Consider the following 19,780-nt stretch of genomic DNA (forward strand, 5'->3'; position numbering starts at 1 on the left):
GACTTAATTCTTATTAAGTTTCAAATGTAGAGTAAATCCTATTTTTTACTAACTAAGCATTTCCTAGATACATCACCTAATATATTACAATTTGCACATGAACTAGGTGTAAGAATGGTAAATGCAAATTTAACAAGAAATGAAAATACAAAGCTGAAACTAGACTTGGTCTAACAACACGAAATTTAACATATCTTAAGAAGACTTCTTGAAAATCTAGGTCCACTTTGAGGTCCTTTAACATCCAAATCAAATGCAAACTATTTATGTTTTCCTTTAAGACTCTCGAACAAAATCCAATTACCAATTATGTATTTTTCCCTGTTCTAAACCTCTAGAATGAAGTAAGCAAATTGACTAACCTATCTTCAATCCAATAAAACATAAACAAGGAAAATTTGAATATTGGAATTAAAGTTACAAAATACAGTGGACCATAAGAACAACTTGGCAAACCAGGTTATAAAAATCAACCTATTTTTAAATGATAGGCCAGCCGGTCTGACTCATTTTTTTCGAACCAAAGTCAGACTAGACTCAAATAAATCGAATCAATATGTTTTGTCACCTATCCTATGTAATAAATAAATTTTTGAACTAATTCCATAATATTTTCCTATATCTAATAAATGAATTTTTGAACTAATTCCATAATATTTTAAAACTATACGAATTTTAATAATTTGTTATTTTTACAATAATATTTTTTAAGTTTAGAAGATACCAACTTCACTTAGTTTATCTTTCTAGAGAAAAGATAAATAAAAAACAATTTGATATCATTATCTAATAATAAATCTAATTATTAAAGCTTTAACTTTTCTATTTCTTTTGTTAATAAAAAACGCTTTTCTAATATATCAATTTATTAAAAATAAAAATTATAAATAATAATAATTATAAAAACTAAAAATAATAATTATAAAAATTAAAATATTATATATGTGGCTCAAAATCTTAGCGCACTCATTTTCTCTTGATTTCATTCCCCTATATTCTCTCATTTCTAAACTATTACTGTTCCATTTCCCAGAGTGTCAAGACGGTAATTCACATAGGTTGGTGGGGCCATTCTCTCTGAACAAAAACGGCACCACCAATATAAAGTAGAGAAGCCGAAAACTTGGAACCAAAAGCAGCAGAGGCATTGGAAAAATATAGAGAGAGATCCTTTCCTTCTCTCTTGCTTTCCTTTGACGCTTCTGACCCTTTTCCCTTCCAAAACGCCTTTCTGTTCTCTTCTCTGACCTAATGGCTTTCTCCGACTCTTCTTCGGGCCGCAGCTCTCTCATCCCCTCCTTCCTATACTCCTCGTCCTCCAAGACGCTTCCTCTCCACCGTATGCTCCACTCCACCGCCGCTGCCGCCGCCGCCCCACCCTCGGCACCGCCGGCAAACCTCGATTCTGGATCGCGCGGCTTCATGATTCCCTCTCCCAGCGAGTCACGTAAAATCGAGCTGTACTCTCCCGCCTTCTACGCCGCCTGTACTGCCGGTGGAATCCTCAGCTGTGGCCTCACTCACATGACCGTCACTCCTCTTGACCTTGTCAAGTGTAATATGCAGGTCTCTCTATCTCTCTACCTGTCTCTCTATTTCTCTCTATCTCTATATATTTGTTTATCTCGATCTGACTTGTTGTCCTTAGATTTAACTGTTTTCGCTCGATTGTGTGGTGTTTTTGCCACTTGTCTTCGTTCTTGTTAGATCTGCAGTTTTCTTTGAAGTATTTTCCAGTATCAAGTCGTGATTGTTGTGTCTTAGTTAATTAGATCTGCTAGGTCTGGCTGTTTGTTTAGTTGAACAATCGTTAGCCTCTTATATCGTGTAATTTCTAGTCTATTTCGTCTTTTTTCTACTTTATGATATCTGCTATTCATGTATTTCTAGTTTAGTGAGACTGCTATGTATTTTTGGATTTTGAAGTTGTAGTAGCCTTTTATTACGTTGAGGTGCTGAATATGATTCCACGGGAGAATCATATTCTTCGTTAGGCGAATAATTGGGTGAAGGACATAGAAGTTTGGTACATTATGAAGTGCGGAATCTGTTATTAGTGTTGTGATTGTGTTGTGACGTTAAGGATCCAGGTTCTCTAGAGTAGGCAATCTCGGTGGTTGATAATAAAATTTAATTGCTGATATTGCTTGCACTGCACATGAATAGCATATTATGGATTTGTTGGAATATCAGGAGTTAGTTTTCTCATAAACAATTGATGTTTATTGTCTTTGTTTACTTTAAAGGAGACTGGGCTTAAAGTCAATATCTTGATTATGTGCATACCAGTGGAATTGAAATTGGAATTGTTTACTTTTTACTAGGATTTGTGTTTTAATGTTTACTTGTTGATTTCAGATCGACCCTGCTAAGTACAAGAACATCACATCTGGATTTGGGGTTTTGCTTAAGGAGCAGGGCTTCAGGGGCTTTTTCCGTGGTTGGGTGCCTACCTTGCTTGGTTACAGTGCCCAGGGTGCTTGCAAATTCGGATTTTACGAGTTCTTTAAGAAGTATTACTCTGATATTGCTGGTCCAGAGTATGCTAGCAAGTACAAGACCTTGATTTACCTTGCTGGTTCCGCTTCTGCCGAGGTTATTGCTGATGTTGCTCTTTGCCCCTTCGAGGCTGTGAAGGTCCGTGTCCAAACACAGCCTGGTTTTGCTAGGGGTTTGGCTGATGGGCTCCCAAAATTTGTGAAATCTGAAGGAACTTTGGGGTATGCTTACAAATACTGTTAACTCCTATAATTGTTTGGTAGAGGATGCGTTTGAAATCATAGTATGTTGGTCTATGATTGGATTTAAGATTAGGATGTGATCTATTGAATGTCGTGTGATTTCAGGCTGTACAAGGGAATAGTGCCTCTGTGGGGACGACAAATTCCATGTAAGTTGGCCATTATATAATTTGCATTATAGTTTTTACTGCCCCTAAATTTGCTGTTTGTGCATTGTTCAGTATTTCTTGAGATGCTGGACTACTGGGTTTTATTTGTACTTCAAGAGTTATGCCCTATTCTGGGTGGTTGCAAGTTTTTGGTTTTCAAGACCAATGTGAATATTGGTGTTGAAGTTAGAAATTTTGTGCTGTATTGTTTGACCTTTGTTTTATATACGTTAACTTTGAACTTGGTGGTATATTAAAGGTCCCGGTACCTGAACTTGTATGACATAAAAAGTTCTTTCCTGCAGACACAATGATGAAGTTTGCTTCGTTTGAGACCATAGTGGAGCTGATCTATAAGCATGCCATTCCTACTCCAAAGAATGAGTGCACCAAAAGCCTGCAACTCGGTGTCAGTTTTGCTGGTGGATATGTTGCTGGTGTGCTTTGTGCAATCGTGTCTCATCCTGCTGATAATCTTGTCTCTTTCCTGAACAATGCTAAAGGAGCAACAGTTGGTGATGTGAGTGTCAGACTTGGAGCCATTGTTGTGTAGTTGTTTCTAACAATATCTGTTCATCTGTTTATGTCAAGTTTCTTTAAATGCTATGTACCATGTAATGCAGGCGGTGAGTAAGCTTGGTTTGTGGGGTCTCTTCACCCGTGGTCTTCCCCTCCGTATTGTGATGATTGGAACTCTTACTGGTGCCCAATGGGGAATATATGATGCTTTCAAAGTCTTTGTTGGGCTGTAAGTTTACACAATTGCTATTATATGATAGGGTTCTACACTTTGTTATATGTTTCGTTATTTATATGATGTGCTGATGATCATTTCCTCAACTTCCCAGGCCAACAACTGGTGGTCCTGCTCCTGCCGCCGCTCCAGCTCCAGCTCCTGGTTCTGACCTAGCAAAGGCGTAAAATGTCCAGTGATGACCACTCAATAGTTTGTTTACGAAAGTTAGAAGGCAGTGAATAGGGACCATAAATAAACAGAGGACTGAAGTTGCTTGGGTGGAACTCAAGCTTCGTTGGATAAATATTCTTTTCAAGTTCAGACATTGTTTCCATTTTATTGTATGAGTATGTCAAGTTTTTGGGAGGATGGTTTTGCTCGCATCCTTCCCGTTTTGAGAACTTTGTAGCTAGGAATGATATAATTTATAGCATGTTTGGTTCGCCACATGCCATTGCCAACCGGGAATACACATTTGTTTTGTTGTCAGTGCAATAAGCACAGACGCCTATGCAATGCCGAGATTGAGATAATTTTTATTGTTTGTTGCCTGGAAATTGTCAAATTACGTTTTATATTAATTCCATACCATACATTAACTCTTGCAATGATCGTTTCCAAACTAGATCCTGAAACAGTACTTTGTTGACTGGTTCTGTTGGCTAGTGCTAGATTTATTATATCTAGGGCTGTCAAGCCTAATTTTTTGGTAAAAACATGGAAAAGTAATTGGTCAAATTTGTCTGGTTGGGAAGATGGTTGAACAAAAGAAATTCGTTGGGGTTGTTGGCTTTCATTATTATTTTTCATGTTTTTACTATTATAGTAAGTAGTTTTAAGGTTTTGTTAAATTTTTATTGCAACAACTTTAAAATACCTTTTAATTTTAGAGGTGAAACGATTACGTAAAATTTTGTTATTTATTTTTCAAATCTAAATAATCAATAATTCTTTTTTTCCTATAACAAAAAGGTTTAATTGCAACGCATTGATAAATTATATTAGAATCACCAAGGAAATGCTCACGTATATTTCAACAATGTTCAGGGTTCGTCCATTTCACAAGTAGTGGTCGACTTCTACATTTATTATGAATTTGAATAGATATTCTAAGTAAAGAAGCTAGTTTTTCACAACATAGTAACTGAAGGTGTAAATTTTACTGGAAGACTTGTCAACATTTAGTACTTAACTAATTTATTGTGTCTGCAACATTATTGTCTTAAAGAAATGACGATATGACCTCAAAAACAAAATTACACGTCAAAGTTAATATATTGCAAAAACTAAGTTAATCTTATGAACGTTAGGTTAAAATTGATGAACATCGACCACTGTGTTATGCCTTTGAAAATTAAGCATTAAAGAAACTCATTCCTTCAAAACTATGTAGACTTGTCTTAATCACTTGAAACCATCATTGTAACTCCACGACCATAAACTAGAGATTAAATCGGTATTTATGGAAAGTTAGACCATTCTTTTTGGTGTGCATAATCGGGTTGAATTCCTTCTCATACGCATAAGACCAAAAAAAAAAAAATATTAACAGAAAATCTTTTCTTTTCAGCATGTTAATGAATGGATAATTTGCATTTCAATTCCTTTAGTACACTTCATAAGGAAAATCATTAATTGAATTCTAAATTGAAAGGTTTGTGTGAACTTATTGATACAATTATGCACTTCTCAAATGTACATTTATTTTCTAAAAGAACCTGGAGTTTTGAGTTGTTGGGTTTTCAAAGTAATTTTGATGACATTATGTATAAAATATATTATTCATGTTAGAGAATTGTTAGGATATGAGGTGGCGGTAATTGATTTAGGATAGAAATAAAGAGCGAGAAAGTTTGTTAGGCTGTTAAGGGGAGAAATAGAGTATAAATAAGCTTTTTGGTAATTCTGTGGGGGATTATTGAAGATTATTTTGTAAATCTAGACATTGGCCAGAAAAGGGGGATTAGGCCTCCATTAACACTATCAATGTACTTTGTTCTCAATTTCAACGAATGGTCTAAAGCCAATTATGAACTCAAGAAAACCCTAATTAGCTCTATTATCCATGATTTGATGTGATGGTGGGATATGTTTAGGTAGTGTGCTATCTAAGAACGTGGGGACTGTAGTGTCGTTGTAAGGAGTAGTGTGTATGGTGTTCCTCCCAATATCCATAGAATATAATTTGACAGGAAACATTTAAAATGTTTTTAGTCATATTAATAATCTTTCAAAACATTAACAGAAAAATATATTTAAATTGATAAGTTAAATATTTTTCCTAAAAATCTCACATCATCAATTTTTCTTTTCAAAAAGCTTTTATGATAAACATTATTTTGTAGAGGTTAATGAAAATATACTTGTATGAAAAAAAAACTATTTAATTATGACATAAAAAATATTGAATTAGAATAAATTTAAATCTTACAAAAACTATTGAATATATTAAATTTGTAGAGGTTAATGAAAATATACTTAGAACAATTGGAGTTGTAGAATTGATAAACATTGTAGATCAATACTAGTAACAATTTCAAAAAGATTCTATATGACAGACTCTACTAGTCATGCTTATGACTTTTGGAGGAATATATAATTGTATAAGTTGTTACCTCGTAATCACTAATACTTAAAGTCGTTGAAGAGAAAATATTTTGAAAGAAGGACAACTTTTACTATTTTAGAAGAGTATTTCTCCCTACACCTTTCTTTTTTATATTTCCAACTGTACTTCTGTTAGAGAATCTTTTGTTTTTAAAAAAAGCTGACCCATTCAATAATAAAAATTAAGCAACAACCCTTCCTCTCTGCCCCATTTCAGATTTGCAAATGCTACTCCCCATTTCTCCTCCCTTCCTCCTCTTTGCCGCATTTCATATATAAAAGTCTACACCCCTTTCTTTCTCCTCTCTTCTAGCGCTCCTCCCCTCTTCCCTCATTTTTGACCATTTCTTTTTAAGGTCTTCTCGCTGAGTGCTCCTTCCCTCCTCTCGTCCTCCCTGGTTTGGTGGTTGTGTGGTGTTGGTGTCGTGGTAAGCTGTAGCAGGGGTAGTTCTTCTTCTCACACATTTCACATCAAGCTTTGCTTGGCGTCCAGGTTGGTTCTTAGTTGTGATTTCCTTTTGTATGATAGAGTATATGATGCATGATGGATGGTTATAGTGTGAAAAAATGCTTGATCTGGGCTTGTGCACGAGACGAAGTCGGAGGCCTTAACCGCATTGGAATTGCAGTTAAGGCCCCGCCACACTTGGAAGTGCGGTTGAGGGGGGTGCCGCAGTTGGAGATGAGGCTGATTGAAGCCGCAGTAGGAGCTTCGGTTGGTGTTTACCGCAGTTGGAATTGCGGTTTAGGCTTTCTTTTTATTGCTTTCTTTTTTTGCTTTATTATGTTAGTATATTAAATTTATTTTTGTTAATATTTTATATATATATTTTTAATATTTTATATTTATATATTCTGTAATTTTAATTTTTATGTTATGTTTTATTGTTAAATAATATTTAATATGTTTTCGGAGTATCTTTTGATTTTTTTTTGTTTGTTAATTTTTTTTTTGAATTTTTTGTTTTTTTATAATTTTAAATTTTTTTTATATTATTTATTATGTATATTGTTTTGTTTAATTTTATTTATTTGTTTTTGAATTTGTAATTTTTATTAAATTATTTATTTAATTAAATAATAATAATTATCCTTAAATTTTTGTTTTTTACCTATTATTTTGTTTCTTAATTTTTTTTATAATTTTTAATGTTTTGGTTATAATTTGTAATTATTTAAGTATTATTTATTAAGTAATTTTTGTTGTTATTTTTTTATTTCTTTATTATTTTATTATTAATTTTTTATTTTTGATTATTTATTATTTGTTTTAATTTTTATTATTATGTAATTATTTCTTTTATATATATATATATATATATAATTGGTTAATAGAAACGGTCAGAACTAGAGGTGCATCATCTTCTTGTCATGAGAATTCATCTTCTCGTAGTGAGCCTTCATCTTTATCACATGATGAAAGGAGACGACCTACGACATCTGCTCATAAAAGACGCGTAGAAGGACATCATTCATGAGCATGAGCATGAGGAGTAGGACATGTTTATATAGTAGGGATATGGTGGGGATGACTATGTTGAGCAGAAGGATGTTCAACACCGGGATGACTATAGTGAGGAAGAAGATGAAGATGGTGGATTCCCAAGAGATCAACGTCACACCTCCTTGCTTACCCATTATACCCATCATGTTGCATTTGTCATATGGCAAGGCCAGGTTAGTCATTAACCTAAATGTTAATTGTTCACTAATTGTTAATTTACTTTTGTTATATAATTTTGTATTTTTATGTAGGATCGAAGGGAGATCAAGGTGATCTCCCTTGGGAAAAAACTAAAACATTTTGGAATGTACCATGAGGCTATTGAGCCTTATATCTCCATGTCGGGGTTGGCTTCCTTAGTGAACGTATCATACGAATATGCCGATCATGGATTGATCGTTGCCCTTTCAAAGAGGTGGCACCTGGAGACGAATACTTTTCACCTCCCGGTAGGTGAGATAAACGTCACATTAGATGACGTTCTCAATCTGCTCCACCTACCTATCATGGGTCAATTTTGTTAGGTTGAGATGAAACAGTCACGTAGTCCAAAAGTTAGGCTAGGCTGGCTTCGGGAGGTCTATCAGGAGTGCATTGAGCAGGAGCTTTGGGAGTGCGCTACTCGGGCCTACTTGTTGCATCTGCTTGGATGCACAATTTTTACAAATAAGAGTGACACTCTAATTCGAGTCTCGTACCTCCTTCTCTTGCGAGGCTTGAATGCCTGTGTGAGATATGCTTGGGGAGTAACGACACTGACACATACTTATGAGCAGTTAGGAGATGCTAGCTTCACTAGGTCAGGTAGATAGTTGGATATTCTACTATTCTACAAGTACATTTTAGTTTTAGAAATTTATTTTAATATATTTTAGGAATGAATAAAACAATTTCAATAATGTTTTTTGTAGAGTTGGATATATGAGCATCTTCCTGGCATGGGAAGGAGGCAAGTGTTAGGGAGGTACACAAACCTCGATCCACAGGCTTCATGATACATACCTTCGAGGTAGGGTTGAAGTTTGACGGAGGGGCGAACATATCTGGATGCCCTCACTTATTGTGCGGTCATTTGACATCCATACATTTCGCACAGACGTACTTGCCCATTCATTGACGGTCGCCTGAGCTAGGATTGTTGGTATGTAATGAAACTAACTCTTATGGTTTTTTTTTATCAATTTTTGTTATTGTTTACATAGTAATTTTTTTTTTTGTTATATTAATTTCAGGGTAGTATGAGGCGTGTGATCAGGATGATGTAGGGCATGTTAACCTGTTGAGACGTCATAGAGAGCATTGTAGGTTATTAGCGTACTATTGAGACACTACAGGTAGCTCGTAAGTTCGTTGAGGAGTATGAGGCTAGTACTAGTAGAGTTGCTCATCATGTGCGTGGACGAGCATCATTTTCTTGAAAGGACATTGTTATATATGTTATTTTTTAATGGTTATTTATGTAACGTTTATTTATACTTTAAGTATTTATAATGCATAATTATGTATGGTTTTCATACTTTGACTAATTATAATTTATTTAACGCGTTAATATGAATCACTTTCGTTGAATCAAATTATATAACAAGACACAATTAAAATAATTCAATTAATACGATAACCAATTGAAAACAATGAATTACTACAAAAAGTATTTACAATTGATAAAAACAAATTACTACGTAACAAACTTAATTTCAGTCTTTTCCAAGATCTATATAAGTTGTATTAACTCTCATTAACTCCATAAATGATTGCATCCTATGTGTATAAAATGAAGACCATGCTCGCACCTCTGGGTAACAATGGTTTGAGGAATTATGTCTACCATGGGTAACAGACAACCATCTTGTAAGTGAATCTGGAAACTTAATATTAGTAAATGAATCATAATGAGTAATGGTGCAATAGAAATGGAAGTTTACCTGTACAAAATGACATCCATTAACAAATCCAATGCTAGGATCCGATGTTGTGTCGCATCCATTTCAAAGGACGCCTTTATCTTATTATGTTGTAGGACAATGACATTATGCATAGCATCCCAACATGATCATATGTCTCCTATACTAGACCCCAATAATCTCTTGAGGTTCCGGTACGCAGACTCAACCCAGTCACAAAACACATTAATACTATCACAACAAATATGAAATACATAAGTAAACAAATTAACAATAACAATTACCTGTTTGTTGTAGTGTTGTCTAAATGCATGACTATGTTTGTCCACGTCTTGACGAAGTTTGCCTTGTACAAAATGATCCAAGTACGGTTCACATAATAAAAAAATAGAGGCCATGAGGCAGAGGCATACTCAAGACAATGAACATAAGCATCAAACATCGACTAGTCATCACAGTCCATCACATTTTGTCACACCTCCATAAACACATCTCATGCCTCAACATTATCCACTAACATCTTGCATTTTGCTTTCACATTTTTCATAATATGGAATGTACAAAGCATTTGATACGTCTCAGGAAAGACATTGCTAATGACATTTATCAAAGAAAGGTCCTTGTTAGTGACAACAAGGTGTGGAATGCCCTCTGATTTCAATAGTAATCCTTTGAACCTTTCCAATGCCCAAGTGAAATTATTTTGGCGTTCACTTGAAAGCAATGCAAAGGCGGCTGTGAATGTCAAACCAGTTGATGTGACTCCAACAATCTCAAGCAACTGAAGACGATATTTGTTCATCTTGTACGTCGTATCCATTAAGAAGACAATATTAAATGAATTCAATAAGTGCACTGAATCGGGATGTGTCCAAAACAAGTCACTTACCACGTTAGAATCGTCCAAAACATCATCAACTGCTGCATTTCAGTTCTCGACTCTCTCAAAGATCGTTTGAAAGTTTACCTCGCGTTTATATTTACTTTATCGTGGTCACTTATCTTCATTATGTTCTTTAAGAGTCAAAAGAATATTTTAGGGTTTTACTTGAGTCTTAGTCATGTCGATAAGAATTGACTGTTCAACAACATTTAACCTTCCCGTGAAAGGATGACCAATCGAAGTCTATGCTAATTCATGGTTGTGATAGTCGCACATAACCTTTAACACCCAACCGTGTCCTTTAGGTTTACCCCTCAACCTAAACAGACACTCATATTTTCTTGTGCCAAATACACTAGGCTGAACATCTAGCTTATACTTTCTATACTTCCCACTCCTTTCGCAGCCTAACACAATGTCTTTCTTCCAGCTTCACCAGTTGTTGTGTCAGATCTTATAATCACGACAACAAATCCAAAGTCGAATGCAAGCTTTCGAATTCAATTAAATTGGCACGTGATAGGAAGATTTGATCACTGTAAAATTTATCTCTGTAATCACCCTCACCAACTTCATTTAAGAAAGAAGAAAATTCCGACATAAAACCATAGTTTATTTGTGAATCGATTATAAAATTAAATACAACCTATAGTAAACATTAGAATATTAAAATTTAACAAATAAAAAATAAAAAATAACAAATCAAAGAAAAATTTTAGAATTAAATTACAAATTACCAAATATAAACATCATTAAATCAAAATTTTAAAAAATTAACCCAAAAAATATATATACAATAGATGCAAAATAACAAAAAATATTCTAAACTAAATACTAAATAAAAAAAATTAAAACTCATTCAAAATTAAATAAAACTTCAAATCATTAACACATATAAAAAATTAAAATATAATAAATAGAAAATAACATAAAATATATTAAACTAAATACTAAATTAAAAAATTAATTAAAAATAAATAAAACTTCATTAATAGTATAATATATATAAAAAATCATAACACAAGTAAAACATTATAATATATATAAAAAATCATAACAATTATTCAAAAAGAATAACACATAAAAATCACCTAATAAATAAAACATAAAAAATAAAATACATCGAAAATTATTACAATTTAAATAATGACATAAACATTAACATATTATAATTTAAATACAAAATATTTTAAATATATTTATTGTAAAAATATATATATAACGAAATAAAAAACAGCATAAAACTAAAACACCTAAATAAAAGCATAAAACTAAAACAACATAAAACAAAATTTAAAAAACAGCATATAACATATTATATAAATAGAAACATCTTATAAATTAAATCAAAAGTTAAAAAAATTAACACTTAAAAATTAACAAAAAATTTAATAACAAATATAAAATATTTAATAACAACAGAAAACTAACTACTATATAAAAAAAATTCTACAAAATTAACTAATACACAATAAATAACAAAAAAATTATAAAACAAAATAATAAAAATAAATATGATTAATAGATAAATAATGCAATTTAAATAAATAAATATAAAAACATTAAAAAAATAATAAAAAAAATATAATATATATAAAAGATAAAAACAAGCCGGAATTCGAAGTTCGGCAGCCGCATTTCCAATTGTGGCATTACAAAAACTGGCGTTCCAAGCCAGTTAAGGGTGATAATGTGTATTACTCTCTGCTAACCTCGTGAAAGACTCTCAAAGCATTGAATCTCTTCCAACACCTTTCTCCTCCAAGAACCACCACAAAACGGTCACCACGATCACCACCAATGCATCACTACCTTCACAATATAATCTCTCACAAATAAATGTCAATGAAACAAGGAAGGAAGAAATGGAACAATGGAAAAATGAGATGAGGTACATGCACAAACTTCTAGTACATTGGGAGGTGTAAGGTGAAACAAGTGAGGTGCAGGAGGAACACTCATTTTAGAATCATCCAACATTTAAATAAAATTAATATACAAATATAACTCATGTTAAGATGTTGCAAAGATAAGTATATAATCAAAACAAGAGAGTTACTCCAACTGCAATTGATTTTTCCAGTCTAGTTAGCCAACTAATAAAATTTATTTGGGCTTGTTCCACCTCAAACTTCCGCAGTGGGCACATGGATTTGAGCGACAACATCTCGAATGCATACAATCATCACTAACATCATATCATCCTAAATCATCTGGTGGCGAATGGTTAACCCCAACTTATAAACCTTACCTAAAGTTACAAAAATAGACGAGAATAAACCAAATACAAACAAAAAGTTATTAAAATAAAATTTATCAAAGCAGCCCAAGTCATCCTTAAAACAATATTTTAATACATATTTTTATGAAAAATGTCCCACAATAATCAATACATTAAAATAATTTCTAGCATGAGTTACTTATAATCCACCCAACTATGATATGATTTTGTTTAAATATGTACTCTCCTAAAGTTTTTTTGGCGAATTCTCTTTCATATATAGTGATATTAAGACAATATCGTTTAGAGACTAAACGGTTTAAAGAAATAACATCTAAGATAAAAACATTTTGTAACATCCTTATAGACAAAGTCAAGCTTACAATAACTTTTTTAAATTATGTTGGTTGATAAAAAAGTTTACAAACAACGTTTACTAAAAGTAAACATATCTCTTAATGAATCATCTAATAGACAATACAGACAACAAACAACATTTTATATACAACACCTAAATTCCTAAGCAAACAACATTTTATAAAGTAAGCGTTTTATGAACATTAAACATCTATCTCATGATAACATTATACCTTAAAATGTATTTTATTCAAAACAGTGTTAAGTTCAAGCAAAGCGTCTTATGAAATATACCATCTAACAAAAGACCGCTAAACACTACATGTACAAACACCTTTTCAAGCATCTAATGTCTTACATCATCTGATAATCATTCTTTACCAAACAATGCATTTATTAATAAAATGACAAATGATAAAAAATTTTTAACATGCAATGTGAGCTAACGCTTATCAATGTTAAAAGTATTTAATGCATGTACCATAAAGTGCCTCGATGCTTGTGTACTATGTTCTTAATATTTGTGCATATCACTAAAGTAGAAATATATGATATGAATCACTACACCAAAGAAAAGGACATTGAGATATATAAAGAACATTATGGGAATATTTCCCTTGAAACCTTCTACTTTGTCACATTGTACAAGCTATGTTTTGATAAAGGCTATGACTAGGCATTGTACCTCTGGAAAGTAGACTTGAGTCTGACTTCTCACCTAAAGGCTACCTATTATACCTGAAATCAACTTCTCTATCTAACGGTCATCTCTTAAAAAAAGATATAAAGATATGACAACTTGAAGAGAAGATAAGAAGGATAAAATAGTGAATTCATGAACGCTCAAACAAGCTTATTGTGCTCATACATCGTCTGAACCTAATTTTGTCTAAGAAAGAAAAACCTTAGCAATATCTCATATTTCTTTGTATTGTTTCTATCATCTCTTTGAGAGTTATCAATATGTCTTTTCTCATAAAACTGATTGTGTTGTACATTCTAAAAAGAATTAAAACACTTGGTGTTTAGCTTAGTTGAGTTAAATATTATAGACTTGTTGTCTAGGGTTGAGACCATAAGTAGTTAGAATACTTGTATACCAAGAGTGGTTAAACTCAGACTAGTTGTGTTGACTATGTGAACCAGATAGTGAGAATACTCGTTGTAAATCTGGAGAGGTAAAAATCATGTAATCTTGTTAAAGATTAGTAGAACCCCTTGAGAGTTATTAAAGGAGAACTGGACGTAGCTTAGGTTGAGTGAACATGTATAAAATATGTGTTTTACTACCTTGTTCTTTAAAATGTTTTCCATTTACACACTGCATAAAAACCAGCGTCTAAACATCTTAGCCGAGAAAGACGACTTACGAATCATAGTTTGTTCTAGCCTATATATCTCCAACAAGGTAATATGTGAGAGTGAACAGTCCTTTTCTAAATTTCTTGTTCAACTTTTCTCCTTGTTTGTTTTTAGATCATATGTATAAATAATTAAGAAGAATATATGTTACAAAATAATTAAGATACTATTCCATAAATTATAATTCAATTTATCTAAACGTCAACGTCTAATCATGTTGCCCAAAACGTCTGCCACATATCTTCATGGAGGAAATGGTATGTCTCTCAGGGGTCTTTGTTACTCAGTTCATCACAAATATAATGACTAGTAAGGTCACTCTTAAAACTCCTTCATCACTTGCCATCATGTGAAATTCCTTTTGCCCTTAACATAGTACTATTTTAGACATAATATGTTAATTGCATAATATATACACATTTATATGTTACTTTTGCAAGTTTATTTATTATTAAATTACTTAGGTTAAAAATTTTATACCAAGATATTCTAGCATATTTACTTCTTAAATGTCTTTAAAACATGGTCATGAACGCTAATAAAAATACTTATCTTGCTCCTACCAAGAAAGGTAACATAATAGGCAAATTGTGTTTTTTTTTTCATTTCCAAAGCTTTGCTTGTATCAATATCAAACTTGATGGACAATCTTTGATCAACGTGACTACTGATAATCACCTCTCTCAACATAGTCACACACCTACCTTTCTTGGGTAGGAAATTGACTTTGGTCCCTCCCTTTCTAAGGGAAAAGGTGTACACTATGGATTAATCATACACCTATTGAAACAATTATTATATGTAAATGAAATATACTATATAAAAATAAACATGGAAATATTACATTATAAAGGAAACATAAGTAAATTATTTACATTGTAAGGTTAGAGTATTCTTCCATAATCTTTCATGATGGTCATCTTGTGTAGCGTGAACATCATCCACTTCATTATCAACATCCAAGGTTGGAATATTTGTGGAGGAAGTTGAAGCCTCATTGATATCAAGTGTTGAATCACCATTCTCATGAATATCATTTGTGAATTTTTCTTAAAAAACCACCAATCATATTTTTTTGTTTATGGGATCAATGACATAAAAAAACTTGTTTTGCTTGAGATACCATGGTGAATGACTCTTTATTACAATCAACCTTTTCAAGGTCATCCAATGTAAAATCCATATCACCAATCTTGACACTACTATTATTATCAATCTATTACATTTAAAAATAGGTACTTTAAAACTTGTGTCATTAATCATCCAAATGTCTTCAATTATACCAAAGTAACACATTGATGTACAACATGATGTTTGTCCTTAAGTAGGGGATGCCAATATCAATGTTAATAAATGTATACAATTATGCTTGGAGAACTTCATCTTGGACAATGCCATCACTTTTTCATTTTGAGTACCCTTATTAGCACCTTCCATGGTGATGAGACTTGAATAGCCCCACAACTTCAACATCTGATAAGTATTATGTATAAAACTCGATACCTTCCTTTGCAATATATCTTTCAATAATATGTTCTAGGATGATATTGATTCGTTACATATTTTTTTAATATCTTCATGTATCAATTAACTTAGTACATCCATCATAAGAATAATGGATCATAAAGTGTAACTTCTTTTACTAAATGTACACTCAAGTGTATCATGATGTCGAAAAATAATGGAGTAAATACATCTCTAATTGACACAATATAACTACAACTTAATTTTCGGATTGATCCAACTTCCTTGGATTCATAACTTCATATTGCATTAAAAAAGGAGGCATAATCTTGTTAATGCGTATCTCATATTCTTAGGCAAATATTCCACAAATAACCACATATTGAGGTTGTTGCATCAAAATATGAAAATCATGAAACCTTAACCAAAGTAGTTTCATGGTTACAAGGTCCTTGACATTGGAAGAGTAACCTATGCAACCTCCACACCATGTAAAAATTTAAAAACTTCTTCTCTTATTTAAAACAATGTATTGTTGGACTTGAAGAATAAAGTCAAGCATAAGGGAACCAATTTTGATGATGATGTTTGAAGATTTTGATGTTAAAGATGTATTAAATATTATAACTTTTATTGCATATGCTTGAGAGTCTTATCTAGAAGGTATTCATAAGAATTTTAATTTAGCATACAACCTATCTTAAAATTAATCAATAGAACTTTTTAAAACGGTTAAAATGCGTTATAAAGATTTTAAGTTTGTTTTAATTGATTATGGTTTTACGAAGTTGATTAAATTGTTCTTCATAGATTTGATTATAGGATAATTGATTATAATCAATTAAAACATATAGAAAAACATGTTTAAGAAAATAATTCATTAATTTATTTAATAATTAATTAACATAGTTTAATTTATATTTTGAAATAAATGAAAAGCAAGAATAATACATTAATAAGTGTGTACAGTGAGTGATTAAATCAAATAGTGTTTTAACTTATTTTCAAATTTTACATAAAATAATTGATTATCAACCTAATTATCAACACCTAATTTCGTCTGAGTAAATATATTTATTTTCAAAAAATAAAAAATAAAAATATGTTTTTAATTTTAGAACAAAAAGAATAAAAATATATAATAAAATAAAGGATTAAATATGTTTTTAGTCCCTAAACTATTGGCCGTTTCTGGTTTTCGTCCCTCTTTCAAAGTAAGGTACGATTTGGTCCTCAATCTTTAAAAAACATTCGTTTTAGTCCTCAAAATTTTGTTTTTAGTCCTCGTTTTAGTCCTCAAAACGTTCGTTTTTTCGACTAAAACGAACGTTTTTTAAAGATTGAGGACCAAATCGTACCTTACTTTGAAAGAGGGACGAAAACCAGAAACGGCCAATAGTTTAGGGACTAGAAACATATTTAACCCTAAAATAAAACTAAAGAAAAAAGAGAAAATAGGTAGTCTAATATTTTTTAATCTCTTTCATGAGTCTAACAACCCAAGGGTTTTATACATATCCTTAACTTCACTCTTTGCTTTTTTATACCACATATCAGAAGGAAATATTTTGAAATATCTATTTTGGCTGAATATATGATTTTGATAATTAGAAGTGACATTTCTAATGATAACTAGAATCAATATCTTGAAATTATGTCACGATAATCAAGATCTTGAAATTATGTCACGATTTACTGCATCACATTTTTTTTGTTAGAGAAAAACTAGAGCTGTCATAATGGCTCATCCGGCCCAATTCGGTCCGGTCCACTACGGGTTGGTCACTTAATGAGTCAACCTAATCTGGCTCATTTATTAGCGAGCCAGAAAAATTCTAACCCGACCCGACCCACCACGGGTTGGTGGGTAAACGGATAAACTTTCTGTAATTTAAATCTAAACAAATTTCACTCCCAACATGGGTGTTTAATTAATTTTGAAAATAAGAAACTTAAATAATTTTTTCAAACAAAAATAAAATAATAAATATTTTTTATAAAATTAAAATTAAATTTTAATAAAATAAAATTAGGTAGGTGGGTTGGTGGGCCAACCCGACCCACCACGGGTTCAACCTGCATGAACTGAGTTTAAATGAATCGGGTTGAAATCTTATCCGCATAAAAAAATACAATTTTTTCAAACCGAATCCAGCTCAAACCCGTGGTGGGTCAAGTTGGCCTGCAAGTTGTGACCCATTTTAACAGCTCTAAAAAAACTCTAAGAAAGACATGCTTATAATAATTGAAAGTAATATAATAATTAGAATCAATATCTTTATATTATGTTATGATTTACTACATTAGGTTTTTTAGTTAGAGAAATACATGATTCTAATAATTTGAAACAATATAATAATTAGAATAAATATAAAATATTATATTATGATTCGATTTTTGTAATGTATTACAACCAAGGCCAATTTCCAATTTCTTTTTTATATTTTATATTGTTGATTTATAACTGAGACTAGAATTCTAATGTGTATATAAATACACAAGCTAACATATAAAAAAGGGAATGGATATTAGAGAAAAATACAGAGAAGGGAATAAGTTCACATAAAAAGTGTTTTGAAGGAGTAACACTGTTAAGAACTCCAAGAGGTAAGTACTACATCCCAAAATCTTGTGTCATCATGTTTTAGTCATATCTGAGTGTGTTATGCTTCCTAGTACTTTCATATCCAGAAGACATTGCATTCATCATCCAGCCACTCTCTTCACTCACGTTCAAATCGCCATCCCTCTTTTTTTCACCCAAAAAATAGAACTTCCAAACCCAAAGCAAAACCCTGAAATCACATACACTTCACACCAGTAACCACCACAACCCCTTCACCTTTCACGGGCTCAACACAACCTCTCCATCAATAGATTTTCATCATCCAATTTTCTCACAGACATTACCTAACACGCACAACATCTTCATCAACATTCATTCATCACTTCCAGCAATAGAAGACACCACATAGAGTAATCATCTTACACAGAGAACTAGAAAGAAAACATATTCATCTTCCACATGCTTCCTAGCATCCACCATCTTCACATGCATCCCACGGTACCTTCATCACCATCATATCATTCAATCCTTCAGTCCTATACATCATCTATAATTTCAATCACGAAAATCACTTGCACGTTCAATAGGGTACAATACAAACCCAATCAAAGCATAGACACGTAGAGATACAAGAGAATTCTCTACACTTCTCTTTTTCTTTTCCTATAACCATTCACACAGACTCATTTTTATCTCTTTTGAAAAAAAAAAAAAAACTTATAAAAGGAGGCAAGAAAAAAAGAAAGAAAAGGTAACTGTAATGTAAGGAAAACGAACGAGCAAGATTATAGAAAAATGAGAATTGAAAAGTTTGAAAGATACTGTGCCATATTTATTTATTTATATATTTCCAATTTTCATTGTATTATGTTTTAATATTATTTGTATTTTTCTTTTACACTTAATTTTGCATTTTTTTTTATCGACATTATTTTCACTTTTCACAAATATTGTTTTAAAATCATAAAAAATATATTTTTCTTTATTTTTTGAGGTCAGTTTGATTGCTCGCACACTTGACATTCATTTTCAACTTTTTTGTAAAAGAAAAATAAATAAATTAAATAAAAATTTTCAAAAATAAAAAAAATGTTTTTTATTTTCTTTTGATGTATGTCCAACCGCTAGCTACAACTCACCTCCAAATAATTCAAAATACCAAAAAGACATAAATAGGTTTTAAAAAAAAAGAATAATTAAATCAACAATTTCTCAAAAGTGTATTCTTGAATTTCAAGACAATGTAAAACAAATTATTATAGCAAACGTAATATCATACTCTCCCAAGT

General features: G+C 31.8%; 1 protein-coding gene across 1 annotated transcript; it reads left to right on the top strand.

The window, feature by feature from the left end:
• The first annotated feature begins 1,112 nt into the window (after window positions 1-1,112).
• On the top strand, window positions 1,113-4,165 carry LOC108329505 (mitochondrial phosphate carrier protein 3, mitochondrial). Its single transcript, XM_017563735.2, has 6 exons — window positions 1,113-1,566; window positions 2,359-2,720; window positions 2,847-2,890; window positions 3,196-3,410; window positions 3,514-3,638; window positions 3,739-4,165. Exons 1-6 carry the CDS (start codon window positions 1,252-1,254, stop codon window positions 3,809-3,811), a joined length of 1,134 nt encoding a protein of 377 aa, XP_017419224.1. The 5' UTR covers window positions 1,113-1,251; the 3' UTR covers window positions 3,812-4,165.
• Window positions 4,166-19,780: the final 15,615 nt, after the last annotated feature.

Source organism: Vigna angularis, chromosome 2 (genome assembly GCF_016808095.1).
Source record: "Vigna angularis cultivar LongXiaoDou No.4 chromosome 2, ASM1680809v1, whole genome shotgun sequence".
NCBI classification, from domain to species: domain Eukaryota; kingdom Viridiplantae; phylum Streptophyta; class Magnoliopsida; order Fabales; family Fabaceae; genus Vigna; species Vigna angularis.